This window comes from Platalea leucorodia (genome assembly GCF_965183815.1).
Source record: "Platalea leucorodia genome assembly, chromosome: 3".
NCBI classification, from domain to species: Eukaryota; Metazoa; Chordata; class Aves; order Pelecaniformes; family Threskiornithidae; genus Platalea; species Platalea leucorodia.
Genome location: NC_138825.1, coordinates 126,973,185 through 126,993,616, shown reverse-complemented (window position 1 = coordinate 126,993,616; position 20,432 = coordinate 126,973,185). Strand labels below are relative to the sequence as shown.

Sequence of the window (20,432 nt, the reverse complement as noted above, 5' to 3'; positions counted from 1 at the left end):
TTCGGCTTGTGACGAGCGGAGGTTTGTTTAAATCATCTGAAATACCGCGATGTTTAAATCAACACGTCGTGAGCTGGCTAAACGCTGTTTTCCTGCCGAACGCTTGTTCTTCCTCCCCTTGCGAGCGAGCGGGGGGAGAAGGCGTCGCTTTGCGCACAGGGGCGCGTCGTGTTTTCGTGCGCGCCGCGGAACCTCGCGTGGGCTGCAGGTAGGTTTGTTTCGTCTGAGAGTGAATTTTATTGCGAGTAACTTAATTTCTTCCAAAGGTTTAATTAATATAAAGATGGCTGTTCTCTGCCGGGTGTGTGGGTGTGTAACTGAGTCCTCCGCAGTGTGGGTGCTGTAAAAAGCAGGGTAGGAGCCTTTAGCGCAAGCAGTCGCTAAATTTCTGCACGGAGCATGCGGTGTCTTAAAACAACCGACTCGCACAGCGCCTGGACCCCTCGGGGTGCTGCGCTGCAGGGCAAGCCCCGGCGGGGGCTGCCCGCTCAATAAAACGCGTGAAATGCTGCTGCACCAGCTTGTTCCTGTGCGCGGATGAGATGCGGGAACGCTTCCAACCCTCTCCTCCTCTGAGGAGTTTGGAGAAGGGAGCAGGGGCTGCGTGGGGGAGCAGGACAAGGATCTATTGTAACTTCTTCGCCTCCAGCCAGCGGAGGGCAGGAATTTCCCCACCCAGCAGGGTTTTCTTTAATAAATCCCCAAAGGACTGGGATTTTTCACAGAATCGTCAAGGTTGGAAAGGACCCTGAAGTTCATCGAGTCCAACCGCTAACCCAGCACTGCCAAGGCCACCACTAAACCATGTCCCTCAGCACCACATCTCCCCGGCTTTTAAATCCCCCCAGGGATGGGGACTCAGCCCCTGCCCTGGGCAGCCTGGGCCAGGCCCTGGCAGCCCTTTGGGGGAAGAAGTTTTTCCCAATACCCAACCCAACCCTGCCCTGGCGCAGCTTGAGGCCGTTCCCTCTCGTCCCATCGCTTGTTCCTGGGGAGCAGAGACCGACCCCCCCGGCTCCAGCCTCCTTTCAGGCCGTTGCAGAGAGCGATGAGGGCTCCCCTCAGCCTCCTCTTCTCCAGGCTGAGCCCCCCCAGCTCCCCCAGCCGCTCCTCCCCAGCCTTGTGCTCCAGCCCCTGCCCCAGCCTCGCTGCCCTGCTCTGGCCACGCTCCAGCCCCTCCATGGCCACCTTGGGGTGCGGGGCCCAGCGCTGAGCACAGCACTCGAGGGGCGGCCTCCCCAGTGCCCAGCGCAGGGGGACCATCCCTGCCCTGCTCCTGCTGGCCACACCGTTCCTGACACAAGCCAGGGTGCCCTGGGCCCTCTTGGCCACCTGGGCACCCTGCTGGCTCGTGTCCAGCGGCTGTCGACCAGCACCCCCAGGCCCTTTCCCGCCGGGCAGCTCCCAGCCGCTCCTCCCCACGCCTGCAGCGGTGCCTGGGGTTGCTGTGCCCCCAGGGCAGGACCCGGCCCTGAGCCTTGCTGACCCTCACCCCGGGGCCTGGGCCCATCGCCCCGGCCTGGCCAGGGCCCTCTGCAGAGCCTCCTGCCCCCCAGCAGACCAACGCTCCCGCCCGACTGGGTGTCCCCTGCAAACTGGCTGAGGGTGCCCTCCATCCCCTCCTCCCGATCATCGATGAAGATATTGAACAGGACCGGCCCCAGCACTGAGCCCTGGGGAACAGCACTGGTGACCGGCCGCCAGCTGGGTTTGGCTCCATTCACCACCGCTCCCTGGGCCCCAGCCGCCAGCCATTTCTGGACCCCGCAGCCTTTGTCACCATGGCAGGAGTCTGTGTAACCCCCTGAGGGGTCAGGAACCCTCCTCCCTGCGCTTGCAGCCGCTCTCCCTCCCTCCTCCTGTTACCCAGCCGCCTCAGGAACTCAAATACTTTCCACAAGAGCTCTCACCAAAGCTCGTACATACCTGGCAGGGACACACGTGCTTAGGAAAAGCAAAGCACTGCTTTTACACTGAAAATAAGAAGAAAAAAATATTTTTAATTCCACACAAATAAGGAAGGAAAGGTTTTAAAGCAGCTGGAACATGACGACTAAAAGCACAGCTATTGCACAGAGCCTGTAGCTTATTTAGATTCTAAATGCAGCTTGGAGAGGGACCTAGAAGCAATCTAGAGCAACCTCCTCAAACCAGGGGTTAGTGCTGAACAAGTTTAGGCTCTGGTTTTAAGCAGACAGACCAGGTTTCACAAACCAGAAGGCTTATAACTCTTCTAAATTCAATCCCTGAGCTCCTGCACCCTCGCCGCGGAGCTCGGGGCCAGTCCGATGTCCCCTCGGGGACAACGCAGGAGCTCGGATGCTTTTACTCCTGGGACATCGTCGCCTCCAAGGCTTCCACGATGCACGCGGCCGAGGGACGCTTCTTGGGGTCCTCGCTGGTGCAGACAGAGAAGAGATCGATCACGTACTGGTAGGATGAATCCAGTTCATCCATGTTGAGGGCCGGGCGGGTTCCCAGGGCTGCGTAATATGCTTCCTCGTCAAAGTCTTCAAAGGAGTCTTCATCTGAGCAGTCATCTGGACAAGAAGGTGGAAAAGGTGTTGGGAAGGGTGCTGGAAACTGCTCCATTCCCTGGGATTGTGGGGAATTTACTGTCCAGCTGCTCCTCATCCATTGCGGAATGGTTTGGGATGGAAGGGACCTCCAAAGGCCACCCAGTCCCACCCCTGCCATGGGCAGGGACATCTTCACCCAGACCAGGGTGCTCAGAGCCCCGTCCAACCTGGCCTTGAATGTGGCCAGGGATGGGGCATCTCCCACTGCTCTGGGCAACCTGGGCCAGTGCCTCACCACCCTCAGCACAAACAATTTCTCCCTTCTGTCCAGTCTGAATCTCCCCTCTTTCAGTTTAAAACCATTCCCCCTTGTCCTGTCGCCGCAGGCCCTGCTAAAAAGCCTGTCCCCCCCTTTCTTGTAGGCCCCCGTTAAGCACGGAGAGGCCGCAATCAGCTCTGCCCGCAGCCTCCTCCTCCCCAGGCTGAGCACCCCCAGCTCTCAGCCTTTCTCCACAGCAGAGCTGCTCCAGCCTCTGACCATTTTGGTGGCCTCCCCTGGCCCCGCTCCCACCGCTCCATGTCCTTCCCGTGCTGAGGACCCCCGAGCTGGACGCGGGGCTCCAGGGGGTCTCCCCAGAGGGGGCAGAGGGGCAGAATCCCCTCCCTCGCCCCGCTGCCCACGCTGCGGGGGATGCAGCCCGGGAGACGCTTGGCTTTCTGGGCGGCCAGCGCACGTTGCCGGCTCGTGGCCGGCTTTCCATCCCCCAGCACCCCCAAGTCCTGCCTTGCAGGGGGTGCGGTGGGATGTGACCTCGGTGTCAGCTTCGCTATTCCTTTGTTAGCACTAATTACTGCCTGGGATACATCATTACTTTGACTTAAATCGCTTATTGTGAAGCTGTATCTAACCCCTTTTTCCCCAGCAGAATAACTCTGAGTCACCCCTGCAGAGCTGGCTGGGAAAAAGCTCTGCAGCCAGGAGATGCCGAGAGCAGGAGAGCGAGGAAAAATCCCCCGGCTGCCTGGAGACCGAGTTAGGAAACACAAACCAGCCTGCGGGTCCATGCCAGTACGAAGGCTGGAGCAAGAGTTTTCCCAGCAGAGCCCGTAGGATTTTTAGCTTTGTATCGCTCCAGGGTGCAGATCTGCCTGCAAGCAGCTGCAGCAGCCCCTGCCCATCCCCTTCGCTCCCCCCTGCCTTGTCTGCTCAGTGTAGCTGCAACAAGGGGGTGGCCAAGAGGGCCAATGGCACCCTGGCTTGTGTCAGGAACGGTGTGGCCAGCAGGAGCAGGGCAGGGATGGTGCCCCTGTGCTGGGCACTGGGGAGGCCGCCCCTCGAATGCTGTGCTCAGCGCTGGGCCCCGCACCCCAAGGCGGCCATGGAGGGGCTGGAGCGTGGCCAGAGCAGGGCAGCGAGGCTGGGGCAGGGGCTGGAGCACAAGGCTGGGGAGGAGCGGCTGGGGGAGCTGGGGGGGCTCAGCCTGGAGAAGAGGAGGCTGAGGGGAGCCCTCATCGCTCTCTGCAACGGCCTGAAAGGAGGCTGGAGCTGGGGGGGTCGGTCTCTGCTCCCCAGGAACAAGCGATGGGACGAGAGGGAACGGCCTCAAGCTGCGCCAGGGCAGGTTTGGGTTGGGTATGGGGAAAAACTTCTTCCCCCAAAGGGCTGTCAGGGCCTGGCCCAGGCTGCCCAGGGCAGGGGCTGAGTCCCCATCCCTGGAGGGATTTAAAAGCCGGGGAGATGTGGTGCTGAGGGACAGGGTTTAGTGGTGGGCTTGGCAGTGCTGGGTTAGCGGTTGGACTCGATGATCTTAAGGGTCTTTTCCAACCTTAATGACTCTATGACTCTATGACAAATCCCCACTTGGGCACGCAGGAGGTGCCCAAAGTAACTCAAACTGCTCCCCCGGGCTTTGTCGGAGGTGAGCGGGTGTTTGGCAGCCTGGCAGATTCCTCCTACGCTGCACGGGCGTGGGACGGAGCCGGAGCCCGGCTGAGCGGGCTGCGGGGCGCGCGGGGGAGCAGCAGTCGGCCTCAAGGACATCTTTCAACCCTACCGAACCGCGCTGACGGGAATCTGGTGAGCAGCCGAATTTCGAGCTCTCTCCAGCTGTTAACCAGCAGCTGGAGCACTTACAAAGAGCTCTGCTTTGCAATGATTAGTTACCATCATTTATCAACTTCTCATTTAGAGTTAAAAAGCTGAAGGAAGTTGAAAGCAGCCCAGCCTCCTGCACAAACGCCGGCAGGCACCCGCTGCAGAGCGGCCTCGGGGCGGTGCTGAGCACCTCCGCGCTGCAGCCGACTCCCCAGCACGACAGGGCTGTAAAAACCAACCCTACTAAGAGAGGAAAGCATCTCTAGGAGCAGCAGTTGTTCACCAGCAAGGTATAAAAAGAAACTTTAGTCACCCAAGGTATCGCTCAGGTAGATGTGGGGCACGGCGAGGGTCATCATTTCCCAGAGAGTCAGCCCAAAAGCGAAGATGTCGGCCTTGTCGGTGATCACGCCGTCATCCTGCAGAGCCTCCTTGGGCTTCCAGGGCTCGGTGCCCACGTAGTACATGTCCGGCTCGCTCACTGGAAGGAAACAACGCAGCTCGGGTGTCTGCTGGGGCTTGCAGACACAGCACGACACCGTCACGGCTCGCCACGCAGCAAGGATTTCGCCTGGCGGCTAGCTCAGGCATGCTAAAGCCGCAGGGAGGATCTTTTGGGGGCCTGAAGCCATTTTTCTTTCACAACCGTGTAAGCAGAGAGAAGAACCGAAGGTCAGAGCTGTAACCCCGCTGTAAGACACCCCGCAAGGAAGAAGCGAGGAATTACCTGCGTCTTCCTCAGCTTGGCCCCCCCGGGGTGACAGCGCTCACAGGGCACCTTCCCCTTCCCAGGGGACAAAGCCAACCCAACCCCGCTGCTCGCCGGGCTGCCTCAGCCTCCACCCCGCAGTGCCCCCTGCCAGCCACCCTGTCCTGGTTTCTTTACTCCAGCCCACACCAAGCTCTCGCCACTTTGTTCAATTTAACGCCTCCTTGATCTTCATGAGCCCCGGGGGAGCTGAAGGGATCAGCTCGGACTCCGTCCCTTATATCCCTCTCCCAAGAGGAGGGTGCCACATTCCCCCCTCCGCTCTCCCTAGCAAATTCCCGAGCTGTCAGCAGATCTCAGCTGTTCAAGAAACTTTTCTCTTGCAGGGCTGATCTTCAAAGCCCAGCCCGTAACGAGAAGCGAATGCCGAAATCCCTCAACCCTTCACGGGCTGTTGCGCTTTAATCCTCGGCTGCCACAGGGACGGGGACCCACTCGTCGTCGGTGGGTGCTCCTCGTCTCCTCGCGACCAGGAGGAGGCAAAGCCAAAATCGGGGCTGGGTGGAGAGGACTTCTGACCGTTAAACCAGCCCAGAAACCGATACTTTAACCACATTCCTCTCCGGGAGATTACGCCGGGGCGCTGCCTCCGGCTCTCTCGCTCCTTATAAAAGGGAACAGCTACTAATAAAAATGTAATAGAGCAGCTTTATAAATTATGAGGCGGTCGCAGGCCCGAGCGCTGCGTAAAGCGGCGGAGAAAAGCATTCTTGTAATTAACCCAAACACATTCCTGCTGTTCACAGCCAAGCCACGACGCCATTAGACATCTGCTTCTCATTTACACGAAGGCTTTATAACGCTTGCCTTTGGCTCGCGCTTCCTTCTCGCCCTACGAGAAGGATACGTTTACTTCACGCTCTGGCGAGAGCATCTCTCCTCGGCGTGGTCCGGCGGGGCCTGATCCAGCGCCCCGCACACAACGGCGCTCCCGCCCGCGGGAGCGAACGTATGAGATGTCACAGGTTTGGGGAATTAAAGCCGGACCTTCCGAAATCCCCTTCACCCCCGCACGGTGCAAACCGCTCGCCGGTCCTTCCCGCCGAGGCCGCGGGAGGGTAAATGTGCCAAATTCCGGCAGCCGCCAAGCGTTTGGGTCCCCTTCCCGGCCGCCCGACTTACCGGTCATGTTCTCATCCAGGGGCAGGGACATTCCCACGTCGCAGATCTTGATGGCTTCAAAATCGCCTTTAATGACCACGTTTGAAGATTTGATATCTCCGTGGAGCAGCTTCTTGTCGTTGTGAAGATACTAAGAGGCAGAGAGGAGCCGTTAACACCCGCTTACAGGTACAGCGATGGAGAGGCAGGAGGAGCCATCGGACTCGGACAAAAAGCACCAATTTCTCAACTTGTAACATATTTAGCCTTAAAACCTCGAGGATGGGTCACCACCTACCTGTACCACGTACGAAACACAGGGCAGGGTGTTCCACCCAGCCCAGTTTTGGAGGCTTACAGTTGTCTTTTAAGTGAAAGACGGTGAGAAGCGCCTCCAGCAACGAGCTGGTGCGAAGCTGACGGCCAAGCAGGCATCCGCGGTATCCCGGGAGCTCAGAGCCGCGTCTCCTCGGCAGCAATCGCACAGGACTCGTGGCCGGGACAGCCGGCATAGCCGGGGGAGGCTCAGAAGCCGTGCTGCGGTTTAGACAGAGCCCCGCCGAGTCTCCTTTTCCCCGCTTTTCCCCCCCTAAACGCAACCTTAGCACGGCGGCTGCCGCGGCTCGGCGAGAGGAGGAACGCAAGCGGCACCAGCTGGCAGCCGCGGGCATCGGCTAACCGTCTGCGCTGCCAAGACCAGCGAGAAGGATCCAGCAGCCAGCCTCCTGGCCGGCTAGCGAGGAGGGACAGCAGGTAGCCCCAGGGGAGGGCAGCAGGATAGTTGTGACAAAACCCCTGTTGCATCTCTTTTTATATTACTTCAAGCTTCAGGGCTCAGTTTTTACCTGAGTCCGTACAGCACCCCGGTAAAAAAACCACCGCCAAGGCCTTCCCCGGAGCGTCCCAGCATCTGCTCTCCAGCTGCCGGCAGGGCCTTCTCACACCCCAAATTCATTTATTTTTCCAGCGTCACCAGCGTGTCCAGCGTCACCAGCGCAGAAGAGCTACGGTTAACGTTAAACATACCTTCAGCCCCCTCGCCATGTGCAAGGCAACTTTGAAAATCGTGGCAGCGGGGAAAGGGCCCAGCCGGTTTTCACTTCTCAGATCAATTAAGTTATTGAGAGATTTTTCTCCTCCGTACTCCATGGCCAGACACATGCTTCCATCGCTGGCTTCGGCGAACGCACGGTAACCTGCCAACAAAGATTGATTTGTTCGAGAGCCGAAGCAGGCGCCGGCGTTTCCGCGTGCTTGCCGGCCCGATGCAGCCCGAGCGTTTGGGGCTGCTACCCAGGTGCTCTCCCGGCGGCTGCAACCAACCCCAAGCAAATTCACATCCCGGGGGGGACCTGGCTTGCGCTTTCCGGGGCGAGGTGAAGGCACGGGAATGTCCCCGGAGACCTGCGCGGCCCCGAGCAGAAGGAGATTTGGGAAAGCCAAGCCCTCGTCTCGCAGGGGCCATTCCACAAGGCTAAGACTAACACTCACGTAATCCTTCTTCCTCCACGTTTTACTCCCAGCTGTAAACACTGCTCTTCAGGTGGAGTTAGAAATGGCAAAGTCTTGCGTAACGGCATAGCCAAAGACTTATCCTGTTAATGATTTAAGGCACCTTTTCCAAAAAAAAGCAGTGAAGTGTTTGCAATGTGAGAGGTCGAGGCTATCTTTGCTCTTAAATTCCTGCCAGAAGCAAAATGTGCCGTTTTAGGGATACAAAGTTCTTCGCACGCAGCGTTTCTAATGCAAGCGACCGCCCTGAGGTAGTTGCAAGCACAAATGAAAGGATAAAGTCAAACAAAGCTGCTGTTCTGCCCGGCGGGAGAGATTTTTGACAAGATAAGAGCAGAAATTAAACGCAGACTAAAGCGGCTTCTCAAAATATTCCTAGCAGAGAGCCAAGAGCCTGCATCGTCACTCACAAAGGTGCGTCACCAGGGCGGGAGCCGGAGCCTTATTCCGTAGGCAGAAGCCACCCCAGCTATCGCTAAGGTATCGCCTGTCCCCTGCAGCCCCACGGGGGTCCCTGCCTTCCCTCAGGCCCTACGCTAGAGCTGCGTGCCGGCGCAGCGCCGGGGCGGGCGGCCGTTCCTCCAGAACCAGCCGCCCCAGCGGTCCAGGAGCGCTTCCAAGTCCCCGTCACGCAGGGCAAGACTAAATGAATTTAATCAAGCCCACGGTGGGCCTGACCAAAGGCGCGGGCAGCCCAGCAACCTGCCTCCGAAGGTCAAGCATGCAGCGATCCTCCCCCCGCCGTGCGTCCCATCACATTCCGGGGGCTCCAGACTTCCAGAGCCGGATGGGGACGTCGGGAACCCGCAGCCCTCGGGGCGAGAGGAACCCAAAAAAGCCCAGCAGCAGCCTCCGGTCCCATCAGCTGGCTCCAAAATCGCCTTCAACAGCTCGATTTGCAATTGAAGCGACGCAGGCTGTGCTGGAAACTCACCCACGATGTTCGGGTGCTGGAGGTTTTTCAAGATTTTGGCTTCTTCGTTCAGTCTCTCCTGATAGATGCTTTGCTGGCTGCTCTTCTGTTTGGAAACAATTTTCTTCACAGCCCAAGGGGAGCGAGACAAACCTCTGGGAGATCTGCATGGGAAGAGTCACACGTCTCAGAACCGCTCTGTTTGTAAGCAGCGCCACGGTTAAAGCTCACACAGGTCGCCGAGGAGCTGTTCCGCAGAGCGTCTGCCTTTATTTGGTGGAATTAATAAAGAACAACGCTAAAATAAACTGCAGCTTGCTAACGTGCGCACCGCAGAGGCACGTAGCAACGCTTCGCCCACACAGAGCGCTCCTCCATCGACTTTTCAAGCAGTTTAAAAAAGGAGATTGCATCGATTCTCGTTTTCAGGCGGAGGAGCCGAGGCTCGGGGAGGGAAGCACCTTGCCCAGCAGGCCAAAGCAGAGCCAGGGGAGGACCCCAAATGCCTGAATTCCAGGCCAGGGAACGTTATCCCAAAACGCTGAGCTCTTCCCAGCACCGACACCTCCCGCCCACATGGGACAGCTGGAAATCCCACGCCTCTGCCTCGACTCCGTGCGGGCAGCGTCGGCAGGTCGGTGACGGCAGCGCTTTCTTGCTCAGAGCTCAATCACTTCCCATCCCTTATATTATTTTCGAGGAAATAAAAGACGCCGAGCCCCGTTCCCGAGTGCGGCGTCGCGCCTGCGCTCTCACACGTACCTTTTCATCAAGTAGACGTTGACCCCGGTGCCAGATCCAAGCTTCTGCATGAAGGGAGAGGCCGGGATGGTGACAGAAACCGGCCCCTCGTCTAAAAAGAAAAGAGAAACCCAGCCCGGTGAATGACCCCACGCAGCAGATCAAGCAGCAGCTTCTCACTAGGGAGCTTTGATGCTCTGCTTACAAAGCTCATTTCTGACTCTACCGCACGCGCAGAATGAGTTCAGATTTGAAAAAAGCTCCTGTCCAATCCCCCTGCCCCCCGATATCTTACCAAAACGCTGCTGCCGCTGAGCTGTCACGACCGCCCTCGTTGGGTTTCTCACCCAGGACAACTCTCTGTGAAGCCTCGTGCAATGTTTTATGTTCAAGCCGGATCTTAGGCTCAGCTTTTTGATCCTAGCTACTCTCCGGGCTAAGCAACTGTACTGGCGTTGGCTGGGACAGAGTTAATTTTCTCCACAGCATCTTGTACAGGGCTAGGCTTTGGATTTGTGATTAAAATGGCCTTGATAACACACGGATGTTTTTCATAGAACCATTAAGGTTGGAAAAGACCCTTAAGATCATCGAGTCCAACCGTTAACCCAGCACTGCCAAGACCACCACTAAACCATGTCCCTCAGCACCACGTCTACCCGGCTTTTAAATCCCCCCAGGGATGGGGACTCAGCCCCTGCCCCGGGCAGCCTGGGCCAGGCCCTGACAGCCCTTTGGGGGAAGAAGTTTTTCCCCATACCCAACCCAACCCTGCCCTGGCGCAGCTTGAGGCCGTTCCCTCTCGTCCCATCGCTTGTTCCTGGGGAGCAGAGACCGACCCCCCCGGCTCCAGCCTCCTTTCAGGCCGTTGCAGAGAGCGATGAGGGCTCCCCTCAGCCTCCTCTTCTCCAGGCTGAGCCCCCCCAGCTCCCCCAGCCGCTCCTCCCCAGCCTTGTGCTCCAGCCCCTGCCCCAGCCTCGCTGCCCTGCTCTGGCCACGCTCCAGCCCCTCCATGGCCGCCTTGGGGTGCGGGGCCCAGCGCTGAGCACAGCATTCGAGGGGCGGCCTCACCAGTGCCCAGCGCAGGGGGACCATCCCTGCCCTGCTCCTGCTGGCCACACCGTTCCTGATACAAGCCAGGGTGCCACTGGCCCTCTTGGCCACCTGGGCACCCTGCTGGCTCGTGTCCAGCGGCTGTCGACCAGCACCCCCAGGCCCTTTCCCGCCGGGCAGCTCCCAGCCGCTCCTCCCCACGCCTGCAGCGGTGCCTGGGGTTGCTGTGCCCCCAGGGCAGGACCCGGCCCTGAGCCTTGCTGCCCCTCACCCCGGGGCCTGGGCCCATCGCCCCGGCCTGGCCAGGGCCCTCTGCAGAGCCTCCTGCCCCCCAGCAGACCAACGCTCCCGCCCGACTGGGTGTCCCCTGCAAACTGGCTGAGGGTGCCCTCCATCCCCTCCTCCCGATCAGCGATGAAGATATTGAACAGGACCGGCCCCAGCACTGAGCCCTGGGGAACAGCACTGGTGACCGGCCGCCAGCTGGGTTTGGCTCCATTCACCACCGCTCCCTGGGCCCAGCCGCCAGCCAGGTTTTTACCCAGCGCAGAGTGCACCCATCCAAGCCGTGAGCAGCCGGCTTCTCCAGGAGAACGCTGTGGGAAACCGTCTCAAAGGCCTCACTAAAGCCCAGGCAGACAACTGTTTGTTACAGCTGAGCCCTGCCCACACAACGCCGAGGCCTTTTCCGCTTCTTATGCTGCTCCGCCAGCGAGTTGGCAGCGGCTGAGCTGCCCACGGGGGTGAAAGCACGACACCCACCCCGACAGGCTGCTTGAACACCCATCGCCTCCCCGCAGCAAAGCGCCAGGCCCCGGGCAAAGCATCCGGTTTCCCTGCTGTTCCCTCTGGAAATATTTAGGGCTCACGCCCGAACGCGACTCACCAGGTTTCTCCTTGTGGGCCAGGTTGTTTTCAGACTTGAAGGCTTCCATCGCTGCAAACCGTCCTGATCCCTAGAGCAGAGGAGAGACTTTATTACCCCTCCGCCACCCAAAATCCGGAGGGAACCACTCAGAAGGACCCGGGAGCACGAGCTGCGCAGGGCTCGAGCCCTAACCCACACAGGGGCATCACGGACAGTACGTTAAAGGACATAAATTACATAAATTACACCCGTTGGGAGTTCCCGACTGCTCACTGTGGCACCCAGGGAAGGAGGTGGTGGCGGGGGAAGCGTCCCCAGCTGCTCCCAGCAGGACAGGGCCCCCCCCCCAGCCCTCAGCACCATGGCGGGGGTGGGACTGCAGGTCCCAGCGCTGGGTGAAGGGGGGAGAGGGGGTGCCAAGTTGAGGGGAGGCAGGAGAGGAGGGTGGGTGCCATCTCTGGGGGCGACTGGGGGTCCCAGGCTGGGGGGGGGGGGGAGAAGACGGTGGGGTCCCACCTCAGGGGGTGAGGGAGGTCCCAGGTTGGGGGGGGCAGGAGAGGAGGGTGGGTGCCATCTCTGGGGGCGACTGGGGGTCCCAGGCTGGGGGGGGGGGGGGGGCAGGAGAGGAGGGTGGGTGCCATCTCTGGGGGCGATTGGGGGTCCCAGGCTGGGGAGGGGGGGCGGGAGAAGACAGTGGGGTCCCACCTCAGGGGGTGAGGGAGGTCCCAGGCTGGGGGGGGGGGGCAGGAGAGCAGGGTGGGTGCCATCTCTGGGGGCATTTGGGGGGCAATTGGGGGTCCCAGGCTGGAGGGGGGGCAGGAGAGGAGGGTGGGTGCCATCTCTGGGGGCAATTGGGGGGCAATTGGGGGTCCCAGGCTGGGGGGGGGCAGGAGAGGAGGGTGGGTGCCATCTCTGGGGGCAATTGGGGGTCCCAGGCTGGGGGGGGGGGGGGGCAGGAGAGGAGGGTGGGTCGCACCTCAGGGGGCGAGGAGCGCGGGGGGGGAGGAGGGGGGCGAGGCCCCCCGGGCCCCACCTCAGGGGGTGACGGGGGGGGCCCAGGCCGGGGGGCTGAGGGCAGAAGGCGAAGCCGGCGCTGCCGGAGCCCCCCTCGGTCCCCCCGCTCCCCAAACCGAGCCCGGAGGAGGAGCACGACCCCCGTCCCCCCTCACACACCGACACCGGCCCCGTCCCGCGGCCGTTACCCGCCGCCGCCCTTTGAATCCTGCGCGCGGGAACGGCGCTTCCCGCCGCTACGGCAGCCGCGGGCGGACAAAGGGCGCGGAACGCGGAGGGCGGGGCCAGGCCGGGGGCGGGGCCAAGCGGGGGGGCGGGGCCTACTGGGGGGTTCCCCCCCAAGTGCTTTGGGGGGGGCGTCAGGGGGTCCCCAAGGCCTTTGGGGGTCTCTGTGAGGGGTCCTGGAGGGTTTGGAGGGGGCAGCGGGGTCCCCAAGCCTTTGGGGGGGTCTCCATGGGGTCCCCAAGGCTTTTAGGGGGAGTCTGCACGGGGTCCCCAAGTCCTTCGGGGGGTCTCTAGGGTGCAGCAGGGTCCCCAAACCCTTGGGGGGGGGTCTATGGGGGGGTCCCCACGCCCTTTGAAGGGACCTCTGGGGGTCAGTGGGGTTCCCAAGCCCTTGGGGGTCTGCATGGGGTCCTCAAGCCCTTGTGGGGGTGTATCAGGGGGTCCCCAAGTCCTTGGGGGGGGGTCTCCATGGCATTGCCGACCCCTTGGAGGGGTCTCTGTGGGGCCCCCAGGCCATGGGGGGGGTCTCTGGGGTTCAGCAGGGTCCCCAAGCCCTTGGGGTGTCTCCATGGGGTCCCCAAGCCCTTGGGGGGGGTCTGTGGGGGGGTTGGGGGGGGCTCAGGCACCCCAGGGTGCTCCGTACCCCCACCCAGCACGCAGGGGCTTCTTGAACCCGGGCTGAGCCAGACCCAGGCGCTGTATTTTCGCCCCCCCGTGCATCCCCCAACGGCCCCCCATGAATCCCCCCCCCCCCGAGCACGGCTGCGCCAGCACGGTAGGGAATAATAAAAAAGCATTTATTTCTCTAATAATAAAACCATTTCAAGAAGCACAGGTGAGAGCCGTGGGGCGGGCCGAGCCCCCCCGGACCCCCGCGGCCAGACTGGGGGTGTCGTGTCCCCCCCAGTCACGGCGTCAGGCATTTCACGCCGGCGTCCTCGGCGTGCCCGCAGTTGGTCTTGCCCCAGCTGGAGAAGCTGCAGCGCAGAAGGCTGTCCTCTGTCCCCTTGCAGGAGACGTCGTCCATCCAGATCCTCCCCGTGCCTGCAAAAACAGGGACCCCGGTGAGCGGCACCGGCACCGGCATCGGCACCGGCGCCGGCATCAGCTGGATCCCCTCCAACCAAGGCCCCGTGCATCGCTGCCTCACCAGGATAAAGCAGAAATAAGTCAAGCCGTTTTTGAACAAAAGGCTTCATCCGTTGTGAAAATCCCCTCCCCTAACTGTTCTGTCGTTCCTTCTTTAGAGTAACGTGTATTCGTGGTGTTAAAATATGTATTGGTTCCCGTTGTACGCTGGAATGGAAAGAGGTAGCGGAGTTTTACTGGGGATTTTTGTATTTTTCATGCTTGAGGACTAGAAATAAGGATTTTGCTTCTTGGAAGCTTCATGGAGGATGAAGGATGCCCCTGGACAACGAGGTAACGGCAGCATCCCGTAGCCCCCGACACGGCTTCGAGACCCTCCCAGCATAGTCCGGTGTCGGAGGTCGGGGACTGGAGCAAGGCCGGCTCCAGGGACGTCTGGATCAATAGGGAAGCAGCAAGAATGCTGCAAAAATAGAGTTGCTTTGCAAAATTTTCCTATGATTAGTACTCAGCAGCGCGGGTGTTGGTGATTAGTCCACCATGGTGCACCCAAACGCTTGAAGGGGAGAAGAACCCCCGGTAAAACCCCATTTGGGTGCCCCGGTTTGGCTGGGCCACCCCACGTGCAAGAATAAATATCGACTTCTGGGATTTTACACTTTGCACACCAGCCCCTCTCCTCGGTCGGCACGAATTTTCAGCAGGTTTGCAGGTGACACCAGGCTGAGGGGTGCAGTCGCCACGCCTGAGGGACGGGATGGCATCCAGAGGGACCTGGGCCGGCTGGAGAGGGGGGCCCCTGTGAGCCTCATGGGGCTCAACAAGGCCAAGGGCAAGGTCCTGCACCGGGGTCGGGGCAGCCCCCGGTGTCAGCACAGGCTGGGGGATGGAGGGGTGGAGAGCAGCCCTGCCGAGAAGGACTTGGGGGTGCTGGGGGATGGAAAGCCGGCCACGAGCCGGCAATGTGCGCTGGCCGCCCAGAAAGCCAAGCGTCTCCCGGGCTGCATCCCCCGCAGCGTGGGCAGCGGGGCGAGGGAGGGGATTCTGCCCCTCTGCCCCGCTCTGGGGAGACCCCCTGGAGCCCTGCGTCCAGCTCGGGGGTCCTCAGCACGGGAAGGACATGGAGCTGTGGGAGCGGGGCCAGGGGAGGCCACCAAAATGGTCAGAGGCTGGAGCAGCTCTGCTGTGGAGAAAGGCTGAGAGCTGGGGGTGCTCAGCCTGGGGAGGAGGCGGCTGCGGGCAGAGCTGATTGCGGCCTCTCCGTGCTTAACGGGGGCCTACAAGAAAGGGGGGGACAGGCTTTTTAGCAGGGCCTGCGGCGACAGGACACGGGGGAATGGTTTTAAACTGAAAGAGGGGAGATTCAGACTGGACAGAAGGGAGAAATTGTTTGTGCTGAGGGTGGTGAGGCACTGGCCCAGGTTGCCCAGAGCGGTGGGAGATGCCCCATCCCTGGCCACATTCAAGGCCAGGTTGGACGGGGCTCTGAGCACCCTGGTCTGGGTGAAGCTGTCCCTGCCCATGGCAGGGGTGGGACTGGGTGGCCTTTGGAGGTCCCTGCCCACCCAAACCCTTCTGTGATTCCATGATTCTCCCCATCCACCCCCACAGAAATGCGGACCCCAGGTCTGCCCGCACAGGCGATGGGCGCAGCACATCTGGCACGTGGCAGCGGGGGAGCCCCACATTTTGGGGACGCACAATCCCTGTTCTGGAGGAAACACCCCCAGGAGGGACGCCAGCCACCAGCACGTGGCGGGTTGGGGCCATGGCAAGGCACTGGACGTGCCACGCTCAACGGGGCATCGATGGGGTTCTGCCCCATCAAGGATGACCGAAGGTGGCACCGTGGTGTGGCAGGACCTTTGGGGCTCTGCATTTGCTGGGCATCTCCAGGCTGCTGGGCTGGGGGATTTGGGCGCTTTCATTGCCGTGCCGAGGGGGTCACGGGAGGAGGAGCAGCAGCTCCTCCCGGCTGGGAGACCCCAAGTCAAGCCTATCTCCCGAGGCAGGCTCTGGATGACGGCGTGCCAGGATCCCAAGCGGCTGTACCAGCGTCGGGGGGCGGGAGAGGACCGGGGTGCAAGACGGGGAAGAAACCCAGGAGCGGGCAACCAGGGCCCTGGTGGTGAAACAAGCTGTGAGGTCTCCCAAGGCTGGTGTGAAGGACACCAACTCTTGGAGGGGTCCAGCTGTGGTCGCAAAGAAGGTCTGGCCAACCGGCATGTTAATGGCTAGATGATGGCCGTGGTGGCTACCTGCTTTTGGGATCCATCATCTCCTTGGCAGCCCCGAGCAGTTGGAGAGAAGGAGTTAAAAAGCCTACGTGGAAAGGGAGCTGGTCTGGGCAGAAACACCCCAACCCAACGGTTTGGGGCCAAAGGCCACCCCGCTGCCTGCCAAAGTGTTCCTGACATTTCCCCTCTGTTTTTAAGAGCTTTTCCCTTTGTTATTCTAAAAAGAAAATAGATCTTCAAAAGTCACGTCCGGCTGAAAACCCCAAAGCGTTCGTTCAAAAACAAGAAGCCCGGGGCCATTCGCCGGTGCTGAGTCAGCGTGCAGCAGGGCGTGCACGCCGAGGGAGCCGGAGCAGAGGAAGGAGCCGCCTGGGCCAGCGCCAGCAATGTGCTCGCACGCCGTCCCGCAAGCCAACGCCAAAATATTTGGATGCACCCGGGGCTGGCCGTGCTGAATAAACCAGTGTTCGACCAGACCGAAGCTTCTCGGGCCACCACAGCCCCTGTCCTGCTCATGGGGGACGTGCTGGATGCCTCCACGCTCATTTTTGGGGGGGTTCTGGTTTATTTATGGGCTGGCCCCAGGTATCTATGCCAGGCGAGGTGGGGGCAGAGGTGGAAGGGTCCTACCTTGGCCGAACCGGGCCATGCGGTACACCTCCTCGGCGCCTCGGAAGCCCAGCATCCGGCACACCACGTCTCCATCCTTCTTGTCCCAGCCGTCGTCGCACACCGTGCCCCAACGCCGGTCGTAGAAGACCTCCACCCGTCCCTCGTGGGAGCCGGAGCCATTCACCAGCCGAATCATCCCCTCCTCGGCGGCTGCTGGCGGGAAGAGAGAGGGAGATCAGAGGGGACATGGTGGCATCTCCCTCACCCGCCTTGGACCACCTCCCGTGCCCTCGCCATGGTGTGTGTGGCTGCAGAAAGCACTGGGTGATGCACCTCCAGGAGACCTGGGGACGTCCCACCACTGTTGGGTACGGTGCCGGAGGGGTCCCATCAAACCCAGGGTTCTGTCGGAGGAGGCTGAGCCTTGCGATGGTCACGCCATTGGGACCTGTTTGCAGCCTAAGGTGCCGCAGGGAGGGCAGGCACCGACCAAGGATCAGTCCTGAAGCCATCAAGGTGCGACCAAACGGAGACAGCTCAGGCTTGCGATGAGAAGAGAGATCTGAGCAACCGAGTGAGATGCCAGCAAAACCAGGGCAGTGCTTCCCAAAGGGACTATGAAAGGGGACTGCAGGTGACAAGGAGGCTCTTCCAGCCTGGAGACAGGGCCCCGGACCAAGTCCATGCTGCCCAGGTGGACCCCGACTTCATGCTTGAGGTGAGGGTCCGAAATGCCAAAGTGTAGTGGGGGGACATGGTTTGTCCTCCTCCCCACCATGGCGTTGCTCCCTCCGCTCCCAGTTGCCTTTCTGTGGCTGCTCAGCCTTCCTCCCCCATCACCACCCTCCTGCCAGGCGAGACCGGCACGGTCGCCCTTCATCCTTCAGCCGGGGAGAGGCACGGCGGGGTGGTGGTTTATCTGACGGGGATGACCGAGGAGCTCAGCACCAAAACCAAACCGCAACGGTTCTTCCTCCACCCCCAGCCAAGGAAACCCAGAGAAAGGAACACACCACAAATCCCATTATTTGGGACAAAAAAGGGGTTGAAAATCGCTGTCAGGCAGCTGGGCTCGCCCCATGACTCACCGCGGGCTGGGCCAGCAGCCGAGGGTGGAGCTGGGCTCCCCCAAACAAGGTTGCACTGCAGCTGCTCGGAGATTTTTATTTAAAGCCATTTTCTCAAAGCCAGGGTTTGGCCTTGGTTCCCCCCCCCCCATCAAAACCCACGTTCCCATTGGAAATGCTCAATGACATTACTTCTCAAATGCGAAGATAAATGGGGTTTGGATTGCTGCGTGGAGCACTTCCAGGCAGACCGCGGTCTCCTCCTTGATGACCGTCAACGCTCCAGCTCATCCTCTACATCCCTGGTGGAGAGGGGCTCGGGGGGCTGCGCCCCGCTTCCACGCCACCAAAACCACGGCAGCCACAGCCGCCACCAACGTCCCAGCAATGTAAAAGGGAACAAAAACTTCTCCCTGGGTATTTTGCTGGTACGTGGACCATGGGAGCGTCTCAAGTGATGAACCCAAAAGGTCTCCGCCTCACCAAGAGGTGACCGTTGCGGAGGCAGCTGCCAAGAGCCGGGTAAAACTTGACGTTGGTCCAACATCTGCTTTAACTCCGCGGTGGTGGGATGTCGCAGGCAGCCGTGCTCGGCTGAGGTCTCATCAGGCACCTTGGCCAACCACGTTGGCGACCATGAGATTGGCCAAAGTGGGCAAAGCAGGGTCCCTGCTTGCCCCAGGCTCTCGGAGCTGGGAGGTGCAGGGTTAATGGGACATTTGGAGACTGGAGCAGCATTTGGGACCTGCTGCACAGAGATGCAAGGGGTTTGGGCACTGCTGGCTGGCTGGGACCTGCAGAAAAGTTGTTTTTTTTCATGTTTCAGGCTCTGGGTTTTCCCTGGCTCGCTCCCAGTGGGAACAGGGCCACCTCTTCCAACGACCTCCAGAAAGCACAGTCCTTGCTTGGCCTCGGCACTGGCCGATCTCCCACTTCCAGGACCCACTCGGGGTCAGGCTCAAGACAGGGTCTGGAAACCCTGAGCGTGTTTTCCTGGATCTGGGCAGAGCATCGGGTTCACGGAGGAGCCAGGAAACATCTCCTGCTGTCCCTGAACCATCTCGCTGGTATTTTGCACAGCTCTGCCACGGACCCGGAGAGGTGGCATCACATCTCAGCCAAGGGGCTCGTTTGGGATGCTGCCGGCTGTCGTCTTCAGTGAGTCCTGGTAATGAAACCCGATTGCTCCCCGGGATGGGACGTCTCCTCCCAGCCATCGCGCAGCTCTGCCGAGGCAGCTGCCTTGGCTCACCCCGGGGATGGTGTCATCTGAGGGCTGGATGAAGCCACTCTTCCCAGTTGAACACGTGCGCCGGAGCTGCCAGGGGAGCTGCTCCTGCCAAGCCAAGCTTGTGCCGGCTCCAACACCGGTGTCCCCTGCTAGGGAGCCAACCCAGCCTCCCTGCTCCAAGCAAGCAAGTGGAGAGCGGGATGCGGCCAGGGAAACCCAGGGTCCCGGGCAGGGAAACGCAGGGTCCAGCACTTCTCCTCCACCGCTCAGGCCGAGGTGGCGAGCCATGCGGTGCCACCTTCCCGGCTCCACGTGTTCGGCGACCCTGGCCACCAGCACTGCGGCACCTGGGGGTCCCCTTGCCTGCCTGCTCTCCCGGCACAGGGAACGCCGTGGCTTTGGGACCATTCTCCCTCTTGCGCTCTGGAGCACCCCAGGGCATGGGATCCTTCCCCAGGTGCCGTCGCCTTGTGTATGCAACAGCTACGGGAAAGCAATGGCTAATGGCTGCATGGACTGAGCCCGAGGCGTGGAGGTGGAGGCCCCTGGAAGGCAGCAATCCCCTCTGTGAAACCATCCAGCTCTGCCTCCAAAGCCATCCTGGTGCCAGGACAGCAGGCAGGTGACCGACGGTCCAGGACCAGCTCCCTGTCTCCAACCCAGTTGCTCATCCCAACGTCCTCACTCCTCCCCCTGCGAGTCCGTCCCCACCCCGGCTCTCTCCCGGATGCTCCTCGGAGCCCGTGCGTGCTGGAGGACAACGACCTCTTCTCCAAGGAGGGGAGGAGATGTGCAGTCAGGGCACAGATCCAGGCACCACCAGGATGTTCCCATTAATCAGCAGGGTGAGGGCTGCTAATAAAGCCGCAGAGCTCAGCCACGTGAGTCCTGGCCACAGCCTTTCCACTTAGCCTCTAACAAGCATTACTTGGCTCATAAAAGCTAATAAAACCCATAAGTCTCCTCCCAGACCAGTGCCAGCTGCCCGTAACGGCCCCGCAGACCAGCTCATCCCAGCCCAGCCCAGCTTATCCCAGCCCAGCCCAGCCCAGCTCAGCCCAGCCCAGCCCAGTTTATCCCAGCCCAGCCCAGCCTGGGGCTGTTTTGGTGCCCTGGGGACTCTGCAAAAGCTGCAGCTGGGGTCAAGGCTGCGCTCGGGTCCTGGTCCCGGCGAGCTGGCGGAGCCACCAGGAGACGCACGGGGCCCAAAGCGGGTTGTCCCCCTGGTTGTGCTGCAGAAGGCTGCCCAGGATCGGGCCCTCCCGGGCTGCGGCTGCAGAGCGGCACAGGAGCATCCCAGCCGTGCTCTCTGCCTGCAGCAACCCCCTGCCTGCGAAGCGGCCCGGCCCCCTCCATCTCTGAGCAGCTCCCTGGCCCCTTCCCTCT

General features: G+C 61.0%; 2 protein-coding genes across 3 annotated transcripts in view; both read right to left on the bottom strand.

Moving 5' to 3' along the window:
- Positions 1-2,325: 2,325 nt before the first annotated feature.
- Positions 2,326-11,638, bottom strand: PBK (PDZ binding kinase; the record flags this gene model as incomplete). Its single annotated transcript, XM_082305515.1, has 7 exons — positions 2,326-2,540; positions 4,928-5,095; positions 6,506-6,635; positions 7,511-7,680; positions 8,931-9,073; positions 9,672-9,762; positions 11,590-11,638. The coding sequence occupies 7 exons, from the start codon at positions 11,636-11,638 to the stop codon at positions 2,326-2,328; spliced, it is 966 nt and encodes a 321-aa protein (XP_082161641.1).
- A 1,952-nt stretch (positions 11,639-13,590) lies between these two features.
- Positions 13,591-20,432, bottom strand: part of SCARA5 (scavenger receptor class A member 5) — a 38,975-nt gene continuing 32,133 nt past the window's right edge. The window contains exons 8-9 of one of the 2 annotated variants that reach the window (XM_082306717.1): positions 16,767-16,961; positions 13,591-13,854 (exon numbers count right to left, since the gene is read on the bottom strand). In XM_082306717.1, coding sequence (XP_082162843.1) covers positions 13,718-13,854; positions 16,767-16,961 — 332 coding nt within the window. In that variant the 3' untranslated portion in view covers positions 13,591-13,717. The remainder of the gene's footprint in view (positions 13,855-16,766; positions 16,962-20,432) is intronic. The other variant, XM_082306718.1, reaches the window with a different exon arrangement.